Source organism: Micropterus salmoides, unplaced genomic scaffold, assembly GCF_014851395.1.
Source record: "Micropterus salmoides isolate LMB-PRFRI ecotype aquatic unplaced genomic scaffold, ASM1485139v1 Ms_hic_scaffold_3, whole genome shotgun sequence".
Lineage (NCBI taxonomy): Eukaryota > Metazoa > Chordata > Actinopteri > Centrarchiformes > Centrarchidae > Micropterus > Micropterus salmoides.
In genome coordinates this window covers 31,242,471-31,263,185 of record NW_024042261.1, presented here as the reverse complement: position 1 = coordinate 31,263,185, position 20,715 = coordinate 31,242,471, and the positions used below count along the sequence as shown (strand labels likewise).

Below are 20,715 nucleotides of genomic sequence, written 5' to 3'. Positions count from 1 at the left end.
GAAACTTTCCGACTTCGACAGATGAAAAAAAAAAAAACAGCATTCTAATGTCAAACAGTAAAGGTCAAACATCCAAGTGAAGTTAGCAAAATATATCATTTGGCTGGAGGTGGACTTTAATTAAACTTCAATCAAACTTTAATCAAAGCTCTGTGGGAAATTTAACATGATTATTGTCAATGTGAAGGTTCAAGGAGTTCATCATTAACATAATGAACGCTAATTTACATAATGGTAGCAAAGACAACTTTTTTTGACTTTTTTTATGGGTTTGTGAGATAGGATGAGGAGTTCCAACTCTCATGACATGCAAAAACAAAAAATGTGATTAAACCCTTTTTTCCCCTTTTTTTTTCACAGTTTACACTGTGACTAGTGGGTTCTATAGGGTTGTGGGCAGTGGTGGAAGAAGTACCTGGATCTTTTACTCAAGTAAAAGTACCATAACAAGTCATGCATCTAAACTTCTAAAGTAAAAGTAGTATTAGCAGCGAAATGACGGCTACATAAAGAATCAGAAGGAAAAGTACTTGTTAGTACTAGATACTTTATATACAAGATTAGATACTTTATATACAAGTGCAATACTTTCCACCACTGGCTGTTGGGTACATACTGAATTGCATCACCTTAACACCAGGTCCTTCCAGGTTATTCATACATCATTACTCAGAATTTATTACATGTTCAAATGTCAAGTTTTTCAGACCCTGAGATGAGATTTGATTGTTTCAGTCATAGCCTTGAGATACAATAATATAGTAGCACCACACCTAAATGCAGCTGATGAATTCCTCTATCTGTGCTGGCATGCTGAACGCATCTCCTTTTTCCACACTTGAGAATTTAGCCAAGAGTGCTGTAAGTCATGATGTGTTGAGGCAAGTAGTGACATTGTTACTGTACAGCAAGATTTGTATCGGTTTGTCACTTTCATTGTGGGTTATGTTACATGAGTAAATAAATACATTTTACTTTTTTGACTAGTATTATGTCCATCAAAATGAAGAACCCCATCAGAGAGCTTATCTTTGTTTTGACATGAGGTTATTTTTCTGATATTGTTTTGGTCAATTTATCTCTAAAAAAACTCTACTGTTGCATCAGGTTTTCAAGGTACCATTTCAGTTCATTAAACATGCTTTTTTTCGACACTCATTTTATAAACCTTGTCAGTCGTGATGATAATTACAGTATCTAATCTCTCTTGGGGATGATTGGACTGAGTCATTCAACCCCATTTTACTGTATCCAGCATCTTTTAATTTCATATCATTCATTACAAAAAGATCTTTAAATCTAAAAACACGTCACTACAGATTTGAAAAATCTGATGCAAGCAAGATACTTGATATGTTCTTTATTTTTCTAGCTCTTAGATCAGTTGTTGGCTGTGTTGATGTTGATGTAGCAGACCCAATATGTTTGGCCTTCCTCCCACACTTTCCTGCCAATGATATTTTACTGTCTTGGGAAACCTCACCAATGATGTTTGCATGTGTCTGCGAATCTTCCATTACTGGCTTTGTCATTAGAATGGCTCATCTACTTGATATTCTTGAAATATGGTCAGTGACTTTAGGTTCACATGCTTTATATTAAACATACAGATATGGCAAGATACATTTGACCTGACTCCTGAATCTGGTTCATGATGATTAGTAGCTCAGCCATTACTATCAAAAGTGGCCTGACAAAGACATATGACGATATGTGCAGTTAGAATGGAAATGTGATTCATCAGACTATCTGGATGCAAAGCGATTATGTGTGTCTATGTTTGTACAGTTCTAGTTCTGCCAAGAAAGTATACAATGTGAGCATTAGTGAGAAAAGATAACTTTTTCACTGGTAAGTAAAAGTGGACCTAGCTCCATGGCCTGAAAGTATAAACAGAGTGATGCATTATATCTAAATATCATGTAGCTACAGTTGTCCGTCAGCAAAACTACTTAATTTGCTTTTGCTTGAGAGTTATCCACAACCACGTGAACACAATTCAGTTGAGCCACGCACAGCCAAAACTGAAACTGCCATGAAATATTTTTAATGTAATTAAAAATGTAAGACCACAGAAACAAGTTTAGTGCAGATTACATGAGTTATCAAGGTCATTTCTCCTGAAATAAAGTGCTCATGCATGCAGTGCTGTCAGATTGCTGGAAGGACTTACTATTGCCTCTCATAAAGCTGATAACTTTTTAACAGCTGAGCAGTTTATTGAAGACACTGTTTTTATTATGAGCAAAGTTTACCTTCATGTTATACTCAGTCACTCCTAATACACAACTGTTGCAGATTAGTTGTACCCCACTCCATATTTAGCTCACTTGCAACAAGTGGTTAAACTGGGGACAGTGTTTTTCCAAATATTGGAGCCAATTGTTTCTCCCCGAGAATGATAGCTCAAAACTCTGGAGCTCAGAAAAGAACAGGATTTCTCTGTACATTAATCATAAGGTAGAGAAATGTTTACTAGAACTATGATCCAGTGTTGTTGTCTTTATCCACCATTTAAAAAAATGTAATCCTTCTGTAACCTATGAGGATATTGAATGAGAACAATGAGAATGACAACAACATCAACATAGCTACTCACACTCAGCTACACACAGCAGAGATGATGAAAGATGATTGTGCTCCTTGACGTCTAAGAAACTCCATTTAAGGTTTCCCCACTTTTTCAAATTCTCCTTCATCCATCCATGTATCGAGGTAAACATGCATATATATCCCTCCTTGGTAAGGTACCCAACAATCTCAGATATAGTCTGAACAACTGTTTCCCAATATGTTTTTAATTTGGGACAGTCCCATACACAATGACACAAAGTACCCTTTCCTTCTAAGCACTTAATGTAAGTGTCTGGGACTTCAGGGGACCAACTATTAAGTTTGACAGGTGTAATGTAAGTTAACCATTTGTAGTAGCTTGATTGTGATTGTTTTCGGGACATTAAAACATCTCCTTTCGCAATCAGTCTTTGTATGTCCTCTTGAATATCCAGTATCCATGATTTTAGCTTGTCAATAGTGGACTCCATATGACAAAAAAGCTGTATAACATAAAAAAATCTGTCTCTCTCCCTTTAGGTGTAAAAGTGTAAGATTTTCAAGATGTAATAGATATTATATGGCTATGTTTTGAAAATATAAAGTGTTTCGGTTGCAAAAAATGTAGGAATATAGTATGTCTGACACAGCTGAAGGTTTTAACACTATTTCAGTGTTTTCCAACTTAATGACTAGACTCATAAACCGAGCTCACGAGACTTATTGATGTGTTCTAACACCCATCTGTCATTTCTCACTATAGTGTTGTATATATCTGATGATTAATTAAGTTTCTTCAAATACCCCATCATACCTTTTTAAAATGAAGGTACAAGGGTCAAAGATGTATCTCTGAGAGCTGATACCTGACTGCTATAATACATGACACTTCTCTATGACACTAAGAATGATTATATCCTTATAATTGTATGACATGAGGTGGGTTTCTCCACTTAGATTGTAGTTGCTAATTATGTACGCAAAAAGTTTAAAAATCAACTACAGGAATGTTCTTTTAACCATGATTAATTTGAACAGTTGTGAACAAGCTGCTGGGTAACACTTTTCTTGAAACTAGAACACATTTTTGGTGGCTGAAGGGGAGAGTTATTGTTACTAGTATTGCACATTGGGGACAATAACTTACCATGTTATAAGCCTGGGCAGACGGTTGAGGGGTGTGTGCAAGAAGTATGCATTTATGTCTCAAACAATGTGGGCCAGAGGACACAGCTGCCCCGTTTCTTGATATCTTTGTTTTTTAGAGCTTCAGAAGGAAAAGTATTGACATGAGTTTTGACACAAGCATTAATTGGAACCATGTGTCTTCTGTTTTCCCACTCTGTCCTGGTTGCATACCTTTCATCTGTCTCTGTCTATAGTCGTGGTAGTGTTTGTTCTATCACCCTTTAAAAATCTGTTTATGAACATGAAACACTTTTGATTACACATTTTATACTTTTGTTGATAGAATATTTGTACTCAGTATGTCTGTGACAGCATACATTGTTCTGTATTGATTTGAACATATGTAGATATAATAGCTTGCTCTGTTTAATTAATTACCTGTTGCAGTGACACCTTTTCCTTGTTATGGTGATAGGTTATAAAATGGGCTTTAATCATAAGTGACCACTGCAGCTGATGCATAGACAAAAAGAATGCATGAATGTAATTTCACATAGTGTTGTTCTCAGTGACATAAATTGACAGCAATCTTTATTTATGGTACAAATAATGCAAATACTTTACGAAGGCTGACATTAAAGCTGCTTTATTTGTGGGATTTTTGCACCAAAAAGTCACATTTATGGTGCTCTACTTGCACTAATAAGTTTTTTACCAATGTTATGTTTTTGCAGAAAGGCTCTTGTTTTTGGCATACAGGCAGAAGCTGCAAGTGAGATCATACCTGAGAAAACCGCTCCTTAGACCAATAGCATGTTGTCTGTTGACCTCTTCTCTGTCCTTATTTCAAAAGTACACTATGCAAACATGCAACAAAATAAATTTTTTACTTTACCTTACCTTAGCAAACATAGACATCATCATCAATTAATTATACACTTTAGGCCATCATTTTCCCATAAACATAGACAATAACATATTCATATTGCATACAACAAGTTATGGAACAAATATGGACTATCTGAAACAAAGTGACGTGGAGTGTAGAATACCATATAACTGTGACTGCCAAACTTTTATCCATTGCAGAAATAATAAAATCTGGCACACAGAAATACATAAATAAGCACGAAAGAGGTCTGTGACATACTGACTATCATTAAATGTAATGGTGTGTTTTGATGTACTCGGTGATTAAACTGAAGACCAGCAGTCTACGAAAATAAGAGGTCAGACAGAGGGAAACTGGGCAAAACAGTTTTATGAATTGATTTTTTTAATATAATAATAATAGTGTAAAAGAGAGCCACAGAGCAGCCTATAAAAATCAGCAGTACATTCATTACAAGTTTCTCTGCAACTAAATTGAGGAGAAAACTAAAAATTGAAACTCTATGAAAATACAGCAGTGAATTGAAATTACTGAAATAGCCAAGGATCAATGAAACCAATAAACTGTTTTGTGTTTTATGTTGCTTCTTATTTTTATTTCACCAAGCACCTGCACATAATTTGAATGTTGGCTAAGTTATCATTCTTAATTTATCACTGTGTTATCATTCATTTCAGTGAGTAAAGGAACAGTGAAGTCTGATTAGTTTGTGGAAAGAATGCTGACCAGCTGTTTTAGAATACATGAAATGTAGCTTCTTTGTGTGTGGCAACCGTTGATGAAGAAAAGCAACATAACAATAACAATAACAACACATAAAGCAGTAATAGTATCATTCTAACTTTTACTTTTACTAAATTTTACTTTTTAGTGCAGCTAGAATTATGATTAGTGGATGTTTATGCTTTCTTTAACACTGGTAAAAAGAAACTGTATTATTATTTTGATGTCAAATGATTGCTTTGACCAAACCACATCTATGGTTCTACAGATTTAAAAGAAATCAACCATCCAAAAAGATTAAGGCCACATATGTTGCTCATATGTGAACCAACTTGAAAGACACAAGATGTGTAACACCCGCCTGTTTCAGTTACAGACATTAGTTGTTGTTGGACTCACTATGATGAAACATATTAAACTGACAACTTCCTTATGGAGCTTCAGCTGGAAAAATAGTCAACAATATGGAGACATGCAATATACTTGCAGTGTACTCTGATGCAGTCATGTCAGTGCTAGACAAGAACTACAATTAAGTAGCAGAGTGGAGAGTACAACGCACATATGATACTCTGAGATGTATAATAAGCCACACAAGAGTTATATAACTAAAAAGTATAAAGAAGTTAAAGTACAGTGTAGTGTATTTACCATGAATTTATTCAAAGACGAATCATCAACAAAATCTCTTTTACTCACTTTGACTAAAACTGCGATAGCATGCACAATAGTAAACATGGTAGTCAGCAACATTAAAATGTTAAGAACAAAAGCTTAAATTACTCATAGTAATTACAGTGCTTTGTCTGTGGTGGAAAACAAAAATGTCATTGGGTGTGACATAGTTAAACAGAATATGGAGTGAGAAAAGGCCATGGGGGGTATTACCTCCACATATTTAAAGACCGTGTCCAGTTTGATCCCTGTGCTGTAGTAACTGTGCATGATGTATGCTGGGAATCTGTCACACTGGTGATGAGACTGATGATTATCACATGCCTTTCTACTGGACTCTTGCAAATTACTGGCAGCAGTCAGAACAATAAAATGACGACATGAAAGATTCTGAAAAAGTGACTTCTTAGTTAATTATGCATGTTGATTTGCACTGCTGACTTTAAATGCCTGTAGTCTTTTTTGTTTAATGCCAACATGATGAAAAGAATGCAATTTAATGATCATTAGTGGCACATTTAAATCAAGCTGTACGTCTAATCATTTCCATACTCCTACAAAATGCTTAAATTATGAGTGTAATAAAACCGTTTTGATGATCTTGAACCCACAGCAGTATAAACACCACTCCCTCTCTAGTTACATGTCTCTCAGATCTTTCCATTTGAGATTGGATCTGGCGCCCTCTGCAGATTATAGTCCTTGTCTATCAGTACTCCTCTCCATTTACTGTAATACTTCTGTATACAATATATTGACACCAGTATTGATAGACATTTTAAACAAAACTACAAGCTGATGTACAGAATTTACATTGCTGTGGCACACAAAGACTTAAAAATATCTAAATCCAACATCAACCTATTTTGAGGGGGATGTTAGTCAGCTAATTTACCCGACTGTAGTATTTTATGAATGCCTTATGTTACTACTTTAACCAACCATGGAAGCCAATATGTTTAGAGCTCCATGGAAGTTTTCATAATTTCTTTATGTGCTGCAGTAGCATAGCCTAAAGTCTTGTTTGATTTGATCATTTTAGTTTTTCCCAGTTAGTTTGTAGGTAAACTTTTCAGTGTACATTCTGGGAGAAAAGCAGCTGGAGAAAAGCTAGACCCAAGGTTTGACTTCATGTACTGTAATGCTTTGCAGCGCTAGCGCTGACTTAACATGATGCATGAAAAAACGGGGTAGCTGAACTAGTATGTCGCAGAGCTCACAGTAAGCTCGTGCACTCTAAGGGAGCTAGAATGTGTCCAACTTGATTATCTTAGCAACATTTCACATTCACAAATGTAGATTTTGTAACCGCAAACCTTTTTTTAAATGAATTTTTTTATGAATAAAATGCAACAAAACTTACAAACCATTCACACCCAAAGCCTTAAAGACTCTTAATACATGTAAATTTCTTAATTGCCTGAACTGCTGATTGTATTTTTTTTTACAACTTACCCCTGGTATATATATGTACTTTGTCATTACTGGTGTTGCAATAAAGAATATATATATATAGAGAGAGAGAGAGAGAGAGAGAGAGAGAGATCCAATATGCCTTAAAGGATACATTTATTATGCTTTTCTGTATTTTCTGGCATATCTATACTGTTACAATGTCGGATGTTCATGTTAAACATGGCCAAAGCTCCAAATAATGTGGTAAACATATTTAAAAGAAATCCCTGTGAGCCAAAACTTAAGATTTCCCCTTTTCTGAATGCTCTGGTTTCAACAGTTTTTTCTACCCTCAGCTCTGTATGATGTCATATAGAGCAGGTTTTCCATATAAGGTAATTTGCCCACAGCCTGGCAATGCTATGCTCACTCTGTCTGTACTGCTCAGCCAAAGGCCTGGTAAACATGCTTCAGGGTCTTGGCCAATCAGAAGACAGTGGTCTTTTCGGTGTGCCCCCTAAAGAGACAGGGAAATCTACTGCTTGTTTCAGACAGAGCCTGAAATGAGAGCCTGCATGAAGGGCCAGTATGAGATGGATTTTTTTTTACTTTGAATCATGCAAAGCTACCATAAAGGAGTCACATAACTACAATATAGGGTTGGAAATGCAGTATAATAGGTCTCCTATAAGTCCAACATGTATCATGTTAAGCCAGCGCTGCAAAGCGCCACATGAAGTCAAACACACCTTATATCCGAACTTGTAGGGCCACTACTTAAATGTAAAGAAAGTTTGCTTTTTTAAATCAACTTTTTCCCCCACTTTATTGAATACAAAAGTTTAAAGAGACATCTGTACAACAGGACTAGATCGTTACAACACAACAGAGAACATGAATGACACAAAGTTTAAATAAAATAATAATAATAATTTAAATAAGTAAAATAATAAATATAAATTATTTATTTTAAAAAGATAATGTGTCTTCTTCAATCTGCATTTGTGTAAATAATATTTTACCAGCAGAATTAAAGTGATATTCAACCTTTGTGTACTGTATAGAAATTCCAAAGATATTGCTAAATTGGAAAGTTGATTTTTATGCTCTTCACGTGTGCCATTGAGCTGCATTCACAAACGCTGACTGGCCTTTGCAACTGCGTTTATAAACGCCAGCTGATATAAAACGAAATTAACAGACATTTAAAACATGGAACAAGGTCAAGAATAATGATCTCATCGGCTTTCCATAAGTCTCCCGATTTCTTACAGGTACTTATCAAAATGCATTACATAGGGCTTTATATTGCATGCTTATTTTGATGCTTATTGATATGTCTAAAGACTATTCATTAATAATCAATATTAACTCCATATTATTCCCACTGAAAATAGCACATGTTGTAGTCTCTGTGATCACTTGAAAACAATTAAAATCATAGTTTGTTCGTTTCTAAACGCTTCCATTTAGTCACTGTATTTTTAAAGTATAGGCTACACAGGAAATGTTAGTACGCTATTTCTGCATTGACGTTAACTTAACCAATTGGAATTTAGTGCTGTTCCTCACTGTGCCCACTAGTCAGCAGTTAAATATCGTGATTATAACTTTTTTTTGTACAGTCTATGGATTATATGGAACTGTCCTCTCCGCCTAGCGTGGACAAATGATCATAGAGTGGTGGTTTACTGCCCTTCAATGGTCACAGGGACGAACTGCAACAATTTAAATCAATTCACCGTCGATGCAGTTCTAGTAGCATACTCACACTTCCGGTTAATGCTTTCAAAATAAAGCTAAAGGCTCAGGCCAGATGTATGACATTGTGGTGGGCGTAGGCAAGATGTCTGAGGCGACACATCCTGCCACGATACTTTTGCTCTGATAGGTCAATACTGTGGACAGTTGTTTGCGTAACATCACTAACTTGCAGTACGTCGGTGTGTCGTGAAAAAGTCCAGCAGCCACTGCCAACATACAACAACTCTCCTCAGGTGGACGGTTGAAGTTATTGCTGTTCGACAACTAGAAGGATTTGACACGAACACGTAACGTTAGCTACTACATAGCTAACTGGCTAATTAAGCTGTTTGTCTTGAGTTTTTCGCTCACTGAGGTAAGTTAAGCGTGCATACCGTTAGCTAACGAAGAAGCTAATGCTAAGTCGCACATTATGTTAACTTGTCAGTGTTATATTTATGTTGAGGTATCATGGCGTAACAGGTGAACTCGTAGCTGTTGTTGGCGACTTTATCGTTAACATAAGCCTGTGTTAGCCTACTTTATCGACCTCTTTTATACCAGATAATGGACAAACGCACATAGAGGGAATCGGGTAACGTTTACGTTTAATACAGACTTGTCATATCACTTACTTTGTTTCTGAGTGATGGGAAATCACTTATGATTGTGGACAAGGTGAGCTAAACACTGGGGCCAAAGTTAAGTAAGCTGTAAAATTTAAGTAACGTTATAATCAACGTCTAACGTTAGCTAAGGTATATGTGTATATATATATGTGTGTGTGTGTGTGTGATAACTTATATACACGTGATGAATCAGTGTCAGACATGTTTGGATGGATACAGCAAATTATAAAATAAAGCTAATTGTCTTGTTTCAGAGGGAATGGAGAAAGCTAAACAAGATGCATTCGACAATGCCAGACTACAAGTGATCAAAGATGGCTATGAGAGGGCCTTTGAATGCATCAATAAAGGACTCACTTTAGACGAAGCTGGAGACAAGGTACAGGCCCTGGAGCTCTACAAGCGAGGGCGACAGCACCTTCTCAGGGCCACCAGTGTGCCCTCACAGGGGGAGGAGTGTGTCGGCAGCTCCTGGGAATTAGCCAGACAGATGCAGCAGAAGATGCAGGAGACGCTGAACAACATCACCACTCGTCTGGCCATACTAGAGACCAGCTCTGACCTTGGATCTGCACCTACACTGAACACTAGCAGTGTGTCTGTCCCTGGTGCTACAGACATGTCTGCAGAAGGTCTTTACCCAAAACTTCCCATCAACAAGAAGCCAGAGAGGCCAGCTCCCCCAAACCCACTGTCGGCTAATGGCCAGGCAGCAGGAGCTGTAGGAGGCATGCCTGTGTGCAGTAGTGAGGGTCTACCTCTCTCACCTACCAGACAGCCTGCGGTTCTAGTCGAGCAGCCTCCAGCTTACTCTCCTCAGGCGGCTGACGGCCACTTGTCTATCTCATATGGGACAGATGCAGGGGAAATGTCATTGGTTGGGGATGAGTTCTACAGTCGTACATCTAACTCAACACCATCTCCCCAGAGTATGGGCGAAGAGGGAGAGGAGCTACTGTATATCCCTCATGGTGTACAGATATTCTTTGTCACACCTGAAGGGCAAGTGAGTGCTCCATCATACCCGGGCTACCTGCGGCTGGTGAAGTTTAGTAGTGATCACTCTGATAGAATGCCCAACCGACCACCAGCATTTCTGCAGGTAAGAGAAAATACATATTTTCCCACAGGTTTTTTCAGCACACTACAGCACTTTCTGTTGCAAACCTTGAAAGGACTAGACAAGCCACACTCGTGCCCATCTGATGCAATAACTGCAAGTGAAATGTCATCAATGCAGTGTCACCAGTTCTCTTCAGTCTTGCTCGTGCCCTTTAACCTGATTTTGTAAGATGTTTGCTCAGTTCAAGACCTCTTTGATTGTGAGTCATCATCAGGAGAAAATAGGCTTGTTAATGATCTCTATCCCTTGCACTATGGCTGTGATCATGTGAGGGTTATTTAGTCAGTGCCCTAATCCCAATGGGTTTATGGATATGATGTTATCCTCCTGTCAGTCTCAACAATCATGTTTGTGACTGGTTTAAAATTGGACAAAAATGATACCTCAGTCATGACAGACATGAACTTCCTCCACATATAGAAAACACAGATGAACTTATGACTAATTGAAAAATGTTATTTTAATCTAAATTATAGTCGGGTTTACAAAGAGTTCAAGTATAAAATACTGTTGCACACCTCACGTGTTTCACAAAAGCCTGCAATAGCACATCTTTTTTACATTGTAGTGCTTAAAATACACAGTGAAATACCAGAAAATAGTTATACCCGTGCACTATGATGCAATCCAAAACACTGGAGTGATTCTGCTGTTGCAGTTACAGTTGGCAGTGATAAAGTAAAGGCAACTCTTGAAAGATGGAAATTCAGCAAAATGTTTTCTGTTTAAAATTCTTCATGAAGGAAAAGCCCTGCAACTGTCTAGCAGCTAAGATTGTGTGAAAATATGTTACACAACAGGGAGTTGGGTCCTTTATTTGTCAGATTATTAACATAGCAACTAATCTAAGTTAGGAATATTCTGCATTGTGCATCTGTGTCACCATGAAATATTTTATATATAGTCTTTTTTTTATAGCACATACATTTTTACATTACTCAAATTATTCTGAGATGTTCACCAGATATGTCTGTTTTTCTGCCTTGCTTTAATTTAGTCAGTGAAATGCACAGGAATAAATCACATTTAGGTACTTCAATCTGCACTTTTACTTTAGCTAGTGTACAGACCATGAGGCCTTTGAACCTCTAGATGGGTTTGTAAATGTGGAGGTCACATGTAGCACTACAACAATTGATAAGATAAAACAACCACTAGACTCACAGTAGTGGATCATGGGACCGACATTTGACTTTTCAATGGGGAATTTCCCAGGTGCTTTTGCTAGTGGGTGACATCAATGATTCACATGAGTGCAAGTAATTAGCTAAACCCTGCTTACACGGTTATGCCCTGTAATCCTGTTAGACATGCAGCAGTCAGAGTGAGACGTGTCCTCTGGTTTGTCTTCCCTCAGACAGTTCACTGTGTTAGTAATCAGAATCACCATTATACATGTAAGGCTCATCATTTTGAGGTTTATATTTATCACTCTCTCTTTTTTTAAAGCTCTCTTCCCCTCATACATATGACTTCCATGTAAATTCAATCTGTATATAGATTACATTGTTATAAATAAATAAATTGGAAATTATGGGCTGATAAACATCATTTGTTTATTCTCACATTTTCCAGCTGTTGCTTCTTTATTCCTCCCAACATTCTTTTGCTTCCTGGCAGGTGTGTGACTGGCTATACCCTCTCATGGCCATGGACTCTCCAGTGCTACTGTGTAACACTGGTGTGTTTATGTTTCCGGACATGATGGCGCCAGCTCCAGGCTATTATGTTGGGGTAGTGTTGTCCTCTGAGCTACCTGCTGCAGACAGAGCACTGTTTCAAGACCTGCTGTCCCAGATGACAGATCTCAGGATTCAGGTCAGTGTTGCTGTGTAGACAGATATGCGACAACACAACACATGTTTTGACATCCTCTGGGGAAATGCTGCCAAATGCTCTGAGAAACTTGCCTCTGAAATGTATTTACTGTTCTCACATGAAAATATGTTTAGTAAGTATTTGAAGTCTCCAAAGAATTGTTACACAATGCCTTTTGGCAAATCCTCTTGTGCCAGTGGGAGAGCTATTTTAGGCAAATGACAGAAGTTAAGAGTGTACTGCCGCTGTTGGTAGTTACAGGCATGTAAAAGTGGGTACATCTTCATTTTGCTTATTTTTGGAAAGTTGAGATCCCATTCATCAGTTTTAATTATTCCATACTATTAATGTAATATAAAAATGCCTGAGCTTCAGCTGTTAATGTAGACTTAACAAATCAAAGTTTCCCATACCGAAAAATACATTTGGGTCACCTAAATAATTTGTCCTTACACTTAAAGATTTTTATTTTGTTTGCTAAAATGCAGTCGAAAGTGTAGACTGACACAAAAGGCACCCTCCACCCTTCCCCTAAGTCAGTCATCACAAACAAATTGTGCAAGCAGAGGAAACACAGCAGATATTCAATCTGAAACACTGGCTCCTGCTTACTTTTGAGCTGGCACACTTCTCCAAGTTACCCCTGCCTCAGCATCGAGGGGATTTGAGACAGGCAGGTGAGGAGAATTAATCAGTTATAATGCTCTTATCTGCAGTAGTTAGAACAACCTCAGAGCTTCAGATGAAAGACAAGTGCCAGTTCAGCCATGATGGAGGGAGAGACTCTGGCTCAGATCGATGCCAAACAAGGTCATTTCTGAAGTATGCAGTCAGGCTAGTTATCTTCTCTATCTAGCTGTCTCTGATGGACGTAATTCCCTATGAGCAAGTAGGTACTTTTGTGTTCTTTTCATTTTTTGGGTCAATTAGAAATTTTGACGTTTTCAGCACAAAGGCAGACTGTTTTGTGACCGCACATTTTTATATGGTAATCTCTTTGTGGCAAACAAGTAGCGCATTGTAATGAGGACAGAATCATAAGAGGAGCTATTATGTGAATTGGGGGGGGGTGGTTTTACTTGGAGACAAGTACTGAATGGAGTTGTTCACAGCTTGCACAAAGAAGCAGAAAAGCATTTCAACAGTTTTGACTGACAAGCAGGTCTTACTTTCAGCCAACGTTCTGTCTTCATCATACAGTAGCTAACCTATGTGTCTATATAATCAGGCTCCAGATGAAGCTGCAGACGCCATTAATCTCAGTCAGAAGGTGGCCATCGCGACACCTGAGGAAAGTGAACCTGCAGCAACACAGGAGGATACGCCTCTGCCTGAGTGGAGTGAAAAGGTGGCAAGTGGGATCCTGACAGGTGAGGTCGAACTGCATCTTCCCCCTAAAATATCTTTATGCTTTTAGTTAGGAAAGACTAGAGACAGCAGGACTAGCCCTGTGTGATCCTGTTGTCCTCTCAGGTGCGTCCTGGCTAAGCTGGGGCCTGGTGAAGGGAGCCGAGTTCACAGGCAAGGCCATTCACAAAGGTGCATCTAAACTCAGAGAGCACATCACTCCAGAGGACAAACCCACCCACGTCAGCCCCACAGTCACCAAAGGCCTCCATGTTGCCAAGCAAGCGACAGGGGGAGCTGTCAAAGTCAGCCAGTTTCTAGGTGACTAAGTCATCCCCAGTCAGCATGTTTTACTGACCTTGTGTGGTTATTTGGCAGTGGATCTCTGACTGAATAATGCTTGTGTTACTGTAGTGGACGGGGTGTGTACGGTCGCGAGCTGTGTCGGTCGAGAGTTGGCTCCACATGTGAAAAAACACGGAGGCAAGCTGATCCCAGAGTCTATTAGGAAAGACAAGGATGGACGTTCCAACATAGATGGAGCCATGGTGGTGGCTGCCAGTGGAGTGCAAGGTAGAGTATATTTACATTACATACATATTCTCTAAGAGGACATTGTATTAGAATCGTAATGCTTTATTGTCATTAACCTTAGTTCAACAAATGTAAGTGCAACTTCCCTAAATCAAGTAAAGATGAAAAGGTTGAAAAAGTTGTCAGAAATACACAAACTGTTAAAAGCTGGTATCAAAAGTAATAAAATATACTGCACAGTCAATGTATCAGTATAATATGCACACAGCATATTATGATTATGATGATTATAATGATAAAGCATTTTTATTTTTTTTTAAACGTGCCTAACATGCCTTGTATTTTGTGTATTTACCTAGGATTTGCGACCATGTGGACTGGTTTGGAAGTAGCAGCAAAGAACATTACCACGAGTGTAGCATCAGAAACAGTCACCACCGTAAAACACAAGTAAGTCTTCTCTTCTCTTTTAAAATTACTCGTCACTGGCTTTAATGTAAAGCATTGCACATTTTGCTCAACACTGCTTGCTGGACAGGTTTTTGAGATATATATATATTGCAAATTACCTCTAGCATTATACATGCAAACCAAACATGCACTCACTTACTTTGCTTTTCAATTTGTTTGCAGATTTAGGGGTCTACAAAACATCTTTGACCCACCTAATGAGAAGAAATGTAATTTTCCCTAATTATTCACCTCTTTTAACCACTAATCACAAGCCTCCTTTTTTTTCTTTTTTCTTTTTTAAAGAATGATTTGGCTCTTGCACAAAGCACTCTGGTCATCTATGCTGTGCCAATTTACTGCCTTCCCTGTGTGGAAATTCATATGGGGGCGCTGCTGTTCAAATCTTTCCAATGGGAATTTCACAATTAGCAACATTTCAGTCCTGCCTGACTTTAAAATCTTCCTGTTTTGAATGAATTGTTCCAATGATGAGCAAAATATAGTTGATTATTGAGATATAGTTTTTATAGTTTAATTTCTATGTCTATATTTCCCGCCCTTGGATTTCTGAATCATAGGGGGAAAATGATTAAAATTCACATATTGGCAGTCAGAAATGTGTTAATTTGAGATGGCGCACTTGCATGGATGTAATCGTCACATTAAATCTCATGGCGAACAGCATGGCGTCTTTGCAATCCTTGCACTGCATATTAATTAATTCTTCCCAAATCCTCTGTTTCTCACCTCTCACTCTGACCTCTCACCGAATCTGACTTCTGATGAAGGTACGGGGCAGCAGCAGGACAAGCCACAGACAATGCTGTCAATTCTGCCATTAATGTCGGTATCACTGCCTTCAATGTTGACAACCTGGGGATCAAAGCTGTGGTGAAAAGGACTGGCAAGCAAACGGCACAGGCCATTTTGGAAGACTACAAGCTTCAGGAAAAGCCACAGAGTGAGAAGCAAGTGGAGAAATCGGACAAATAGCCGGCAGTGCCTCATTCCCTCAGCAATGCCTTAAAGCATAATTTGTATTGTTCCATCAAATAAATCTATATTTAATATTCATTATTTATAAAAATGTGTTCTATATTTACAACATAACTACTGTTATTTGCATATCCTATAGTTTGATACATGTCTTGAGCACTTTAATCTTTATTTAAAATAAGGTAGATGGACCTAATGAAGAAAAACGGCACTATATAACCTAAAGTGTAACATTAATTTTGTGTGTACAGTATATTGATACACACTATAACATTCAGGTATTATCACTCTGCTCTTTTTACTAAGAAAGCACTGGAATTGTCATTGAGTAGACACTGAAATCTATAAATTGTGCAATTTACATACTTTGAAGGAATTATTAAAAATATGTGTGTTAACTGTTTCAGACCAAAAAGAATCTGCTATACTGTTGCTTCCCCCGTGGTATTTCAAATGAGGAGTAATCGCTGTGAATGTGCCTGCAAATGTCAAATGATATGCAAAAATCTAACGTTTTGTTAAACCTAAGCTGTAAAATTTGATCTGTGGTCTATTGTGTATTTTTGATTGACCTTCAGTATGTAGCAAGTGAGTGTTTGCTGACTCCTGTAAATGAGGGTTACTACAATGTTAATGCCTCAACTGCTGTTTATATTTGTGTCCGCTACAATTTGCAGTGCTGTCTTCTGCATTCAATTCAGTTATATCCACATATTTTTAAAATGTTAAAAACTAGATGCTATTAGTTTGATGTATGGACAGAACATTTAACAAAATGTGATTTTTGAAGTGTGATGCTGTTTTTTTGAGTGATCTGGTTTGGCTTCTAAACTCCAGCTTTAAGACCCCAGCAGGTAAATGTAATTTTCAGATGGCTTTCAAGTACTCTGCACATTGAGATGTATTTCCCACCTGAAATACTGAAACTATTTAAATAAACAAGAGATTCATTGTTTTTGAAGAATTTGGGATTCATACTTTTTATTTTGTGCTGAAAAAGGTAAGCGCAGCATAGATTTGAGCGGTTTTGATGTGTTTAAATCCAAGACTAATCTGTCAGTTTAATACCTCCATCTAGTGGCTGTATTTATTACCACATGTTAAGAGTAATTTCATCATTCATATGGTTTATTCTGTAAATTATTTTTGTTATAATAGGAATATAAACAGGAAAATACAAACTTTTTTTTGATTGAGTCCAGAGTATTATATGTAAATATTCTGTTCCTATTCTGAGTCAAATTTTAAGAAATTAAGAATGGAAAGTATTAAGGAAGAATTCAAAAATACAAATAAATACGTTTATAAATTATTTTATGGGGGGCGGTTCATGAGATTTGTTCTGCTGCCGAGTACTCTCGTATCAACATAAATGCATTTTTTTCAAATTCCTGAAAATAATTTAATTGTAAAATAGCAATTTGGGCTTGACTGCTTATTTAGTCAAAACTAACACATTCCTTTCAGAGATAAACTGGCAATATTTGAGTGCATTATTCACAACGGTATTCAAGAAAGCATTCAACTGCAAGACAAAAAATTACAGCAAGCTTTCAATTTATTTAACAAGTTAGTGACTGATGTGGATTGGCCATTTTTTTAAATTGTCAAATGGTAAATACAATAAAATATGACTGATCTGCTTTATTTACCTCTACAATTGATGCACAGCTCAATCATAATTCTTACAATGTTCTGTCAAAAAATAAAATATGTAGTAAAATAATCTGCCCGTGCAAACTTTTTCACAACAATGGTGAAAACTACAAGCACTTTTATTGAATCGAAAATGCACTTATTGAGATCTGTGTACTATGCTGTACATAGCCCTCAGACTTTGTTACTATGAGCTAACCAATTTGCTGGCAATAATGAAGACCTACCATATTTAGACATGTATGCAACTTACCGTATGTGTACCCCCTAAAGTAAATCAGTTGGTTTGTAAAATATCGGCTGGGCCAACCTGAGGTGGCTCCTCCTGATCTGACATTTTTCTACTGGGGGTATGATAAAGTTTGTTACCGTAGTCTGTTCAGGTGGGATGTAGGCTTGACCAAAACTCACTGATGGGAGAGCAACGGGATCCACCAGGCCAGGGGTGACATCACATAAGACATGGCCTAACGATGGGTGAGGTTACATCTGTGGTAAAGAAGTGCCAGCTGATCACTGCTGATGTGAAAGCACATGAAGTGAGATTCAGAGGTCCGGTTCACATAGTTATTTTCCACAGACTGAAACGAGGCAGGGAGAAATTGATCCTGGTACACTGGTAGCATTTGTCCCTGGGGAACAGCAGATTTGTCCAACAGTATTGGCGGGGCATGCACTGTGCTAAGGCCATGAGCTGGAGGAAACATTTGATCCATTGTCAGAGGATTGGTTATTGTGACAGATGACTGATTTACTTGTTTGCAGATCTTCTGCTAAGTGCATCTTCCTGAGACATGAACTGAAATACTATGTTAAACTCACACTGCAAGAAAGACTCTCAAACAATGTTTACAAGTTTATTAATCTGACAATTGTTATCCCGGGATTGCAAGGCATATAGTCAATACAGATAGAGAGTATTCCAGTGTCAAATATATCTGTCTGGTTTGGATATCTAACACTTATATCTAACCAAGCTGGCCAGGATTGTCAAAACAGCAGGAAAGATAATTGGCCAGCAACAAAGTCACTAGATGACATTTACAGTACAGCTCTACATAGGAAAGCTTGGTCCATCATTGGTGACACAAAACACCCCCTCCATACTTAGTTTAAGCAGCGACAATACAGAGTACCTCTGGCAAACAAAAAGATCTATAAGTGATCTTTTATACATAGTGCACTAAACTTAACAAACTGCACAAATGTTCTGTATAGAAAGTATATTGTACACTGTGTATGTGGTATTAACTGTAGTAATGTGATGTGAGGAGTGCGTGCGAGTGTGCATTGATATTATAATGATGTTTTTATGTTTATATAGGCTTGTGATGTTTTTATACGTCTGGTGAGACCAAATATGATTTTATTTTTATTCTACAAATGCATCAAGAGACCAATCCAGTAAATTATGGAAATACATAATCATACCCTCAGTTGACTTCTTAGCAGCTGGCTTTGCTTTCTGTGAGGCATTCCTCTTTAGCCTGTCAGAAATCCCACTTTTGCAGTTAAAAAACTAAAAATTTACTTCCTCAGTCTTAATAACTCTATGGCTAGGACAGTTCATACCGTTTCCTCTGTATATTTTTCCATGAATAGCTCACATTCTACTCAACTGCTTTATAAAGCTGTGGAAAACAAAACATTAAATTAGGAAAATGAGACATACTCATCAAAAATAATTTATCTTCAAAAATAATAGACCTACTTTAGAAAGAATGTTTGGAGGCAGAGTCTCTTTCAGGAAGGTCATGTACCTTACTTTGTCGTTGCTGTGTCTAACTGACAAAGGGCAGAAGGTCACACAAGCGTAAGATGTTCCAATTTGAAGCCTGGAAAAACATGCAAAATATTACATGTGAATTTGTGAATATATACAGTAAACACAAGCCACACGTTGATACGTCACCAGTTAATTAACTCTCTCCAAATTAGGATTACGAGACACATGCTCACACAGGAACATTACGCAATGTAGGCCTTCACGTTGCCCATGACTGTACAGAGAGTCAGTTTCTCTGATAGCACAATCTGGAATCGACCAAATCCAACCTCCGTTGCGAGAATGAAGAGAAGACTGGAGCTCATCCTTAGGACCTGAAGGCAAACACAGTCCTGAATCCACACAACACACAGATGTCTCCTTTGTTTGCCAAACATTTGAGGTTTTAAACAAGTTAAGATGAAAGGTGTCCAATATCATAAATATGCTTCAATGGCCTTGACAGTCCGTACAGCATACAACACCCGCTATCCTCATACTCTTACTTCAACTGCTCAGCTGCTGAAGTTTCATACGATTGCAATGACTTGCTCCCAGGTTTGTCAAAAAAGAAATCTAGTCCAACACGTTTCATGCTGTTATCATATCGTCTGGATAGACTTCATCTTTATACTCTATAAAGAAGCAAAGACAATGAAAACAGAAATATGTTGCCAAATTTTTTTAACATAGCCTACTAGTAAAGGAAAAGTTGTTAAAGTGAGAAGGAAAGTAATTCAGCTTTTCCACACGTCAGACATTTATCCATTAAAATATTTTAGTCAGCAAACTGTGACTTTTTGAAAATAACCTTCCAAACTTGGAGGCTAAGTAAATTATGTCTTCAGCAGGCCAGCTGGATGCAAGCCCAAAAATAAAGTAATCAGTTTGAACAAATTCAAAAATGCTGATAGTTAGAAAACTATAGCCTGTATCCTAGAACCACTCCTACGTAAATGATTCATGCAGGAAGTAATGGTAGGCCTCTGAAAGCATGACAGTCTGCTGTGATGATTTTGATACAAAACCACATGCAAATAAACCATTAGGTGGTCTTCTGTTCATACTTAAGTTAGATTTATTAGTCCCAGTGTGTGAAACGCCTCCTTCAGCAGCTCAACATTATCCATGTGCTTGGGCTGTGGCTGAATTAATTACACATCACCTACACCTGTGTGAGTTGGTCTCAAAATATGCCAGATAGGAAGGCTAGGAACATCAGATTTGTAGTGCATTGTTAACGACAAATGTAACTCCAACATGTACTCTGCTCAGGCAGTGTAGA

At 37.6% G+C, this 20,715-nt stretch overlaps 1 protein-coding gene and 1 long non-coding RNA gene across 5 annotated transcripts; one reads left to right on the top strand and one right to left on the bottom strand.

Annotated features, from left to right (window-relative positions):
- The first annotated feature begins 9,289 nt into the window (after positions 1–9,289).
- spartb (spartin b) lies at positions 9,290–16,973 on the top strand. Of its 4 annotated transcripts, none has more exons than XM_038693293.1 (8): positions 9,290–9,485; positions 9,993–10,840; positions 12,482–12,679; positions 13,908–14,049; positions 14,153–14,347; positions 14,441–14,599; positions 14,920–15,010; positions 15,802–16,006. In XM_038693293.1, exons 2-8 carry the CDS (start codon positions 9,998–10,000, stop codon positions 16,004–16,006), a joined length of 1,833 nt encoding a protein of 610 aa, XP_038549221.1. In that variant the 5' UTR covers positions 9,290–9,485; positions 9,993–9,997. The 4 variants fall into 4 exon arrangements, with proteins under 4 accessions (XP_038549221.1, XP_038549224.1, XP_038549222.1 ...); XM_038693296.1 differs by lacking the exon at positions 9,290–9,485 and adding an exon at positions 15,194–15,240 and having other exon boundaries at positions 9,998–10,840; positions 15,802–16,973; XM_038693294.1 differs by lacking the exon at positions 9,290–9,485 and having other exon boundaries at positions 9,998–10,840; positions 15,802–16,973.
- A 1,536-nt stretch (positions 16,974–18,509) lies between these two features.
- Positions 18,510–20,576, bottom strand: LOC119882599. Its single transcript, XR_005440523.1, has 4 exons — positions 19,937–20,576; positions 19,625–19,765; positions 19,377–19,500; positions 18,510–19,296 (listed from the first exon to the last, which is right to left on the bottom strand). It is a non-coding gene; the product is annotated as an uncharacterized LOC119882599 (long non-coding RNA).
- Positions 20,577–20,715: the final 139 nt, after the last annotated feature.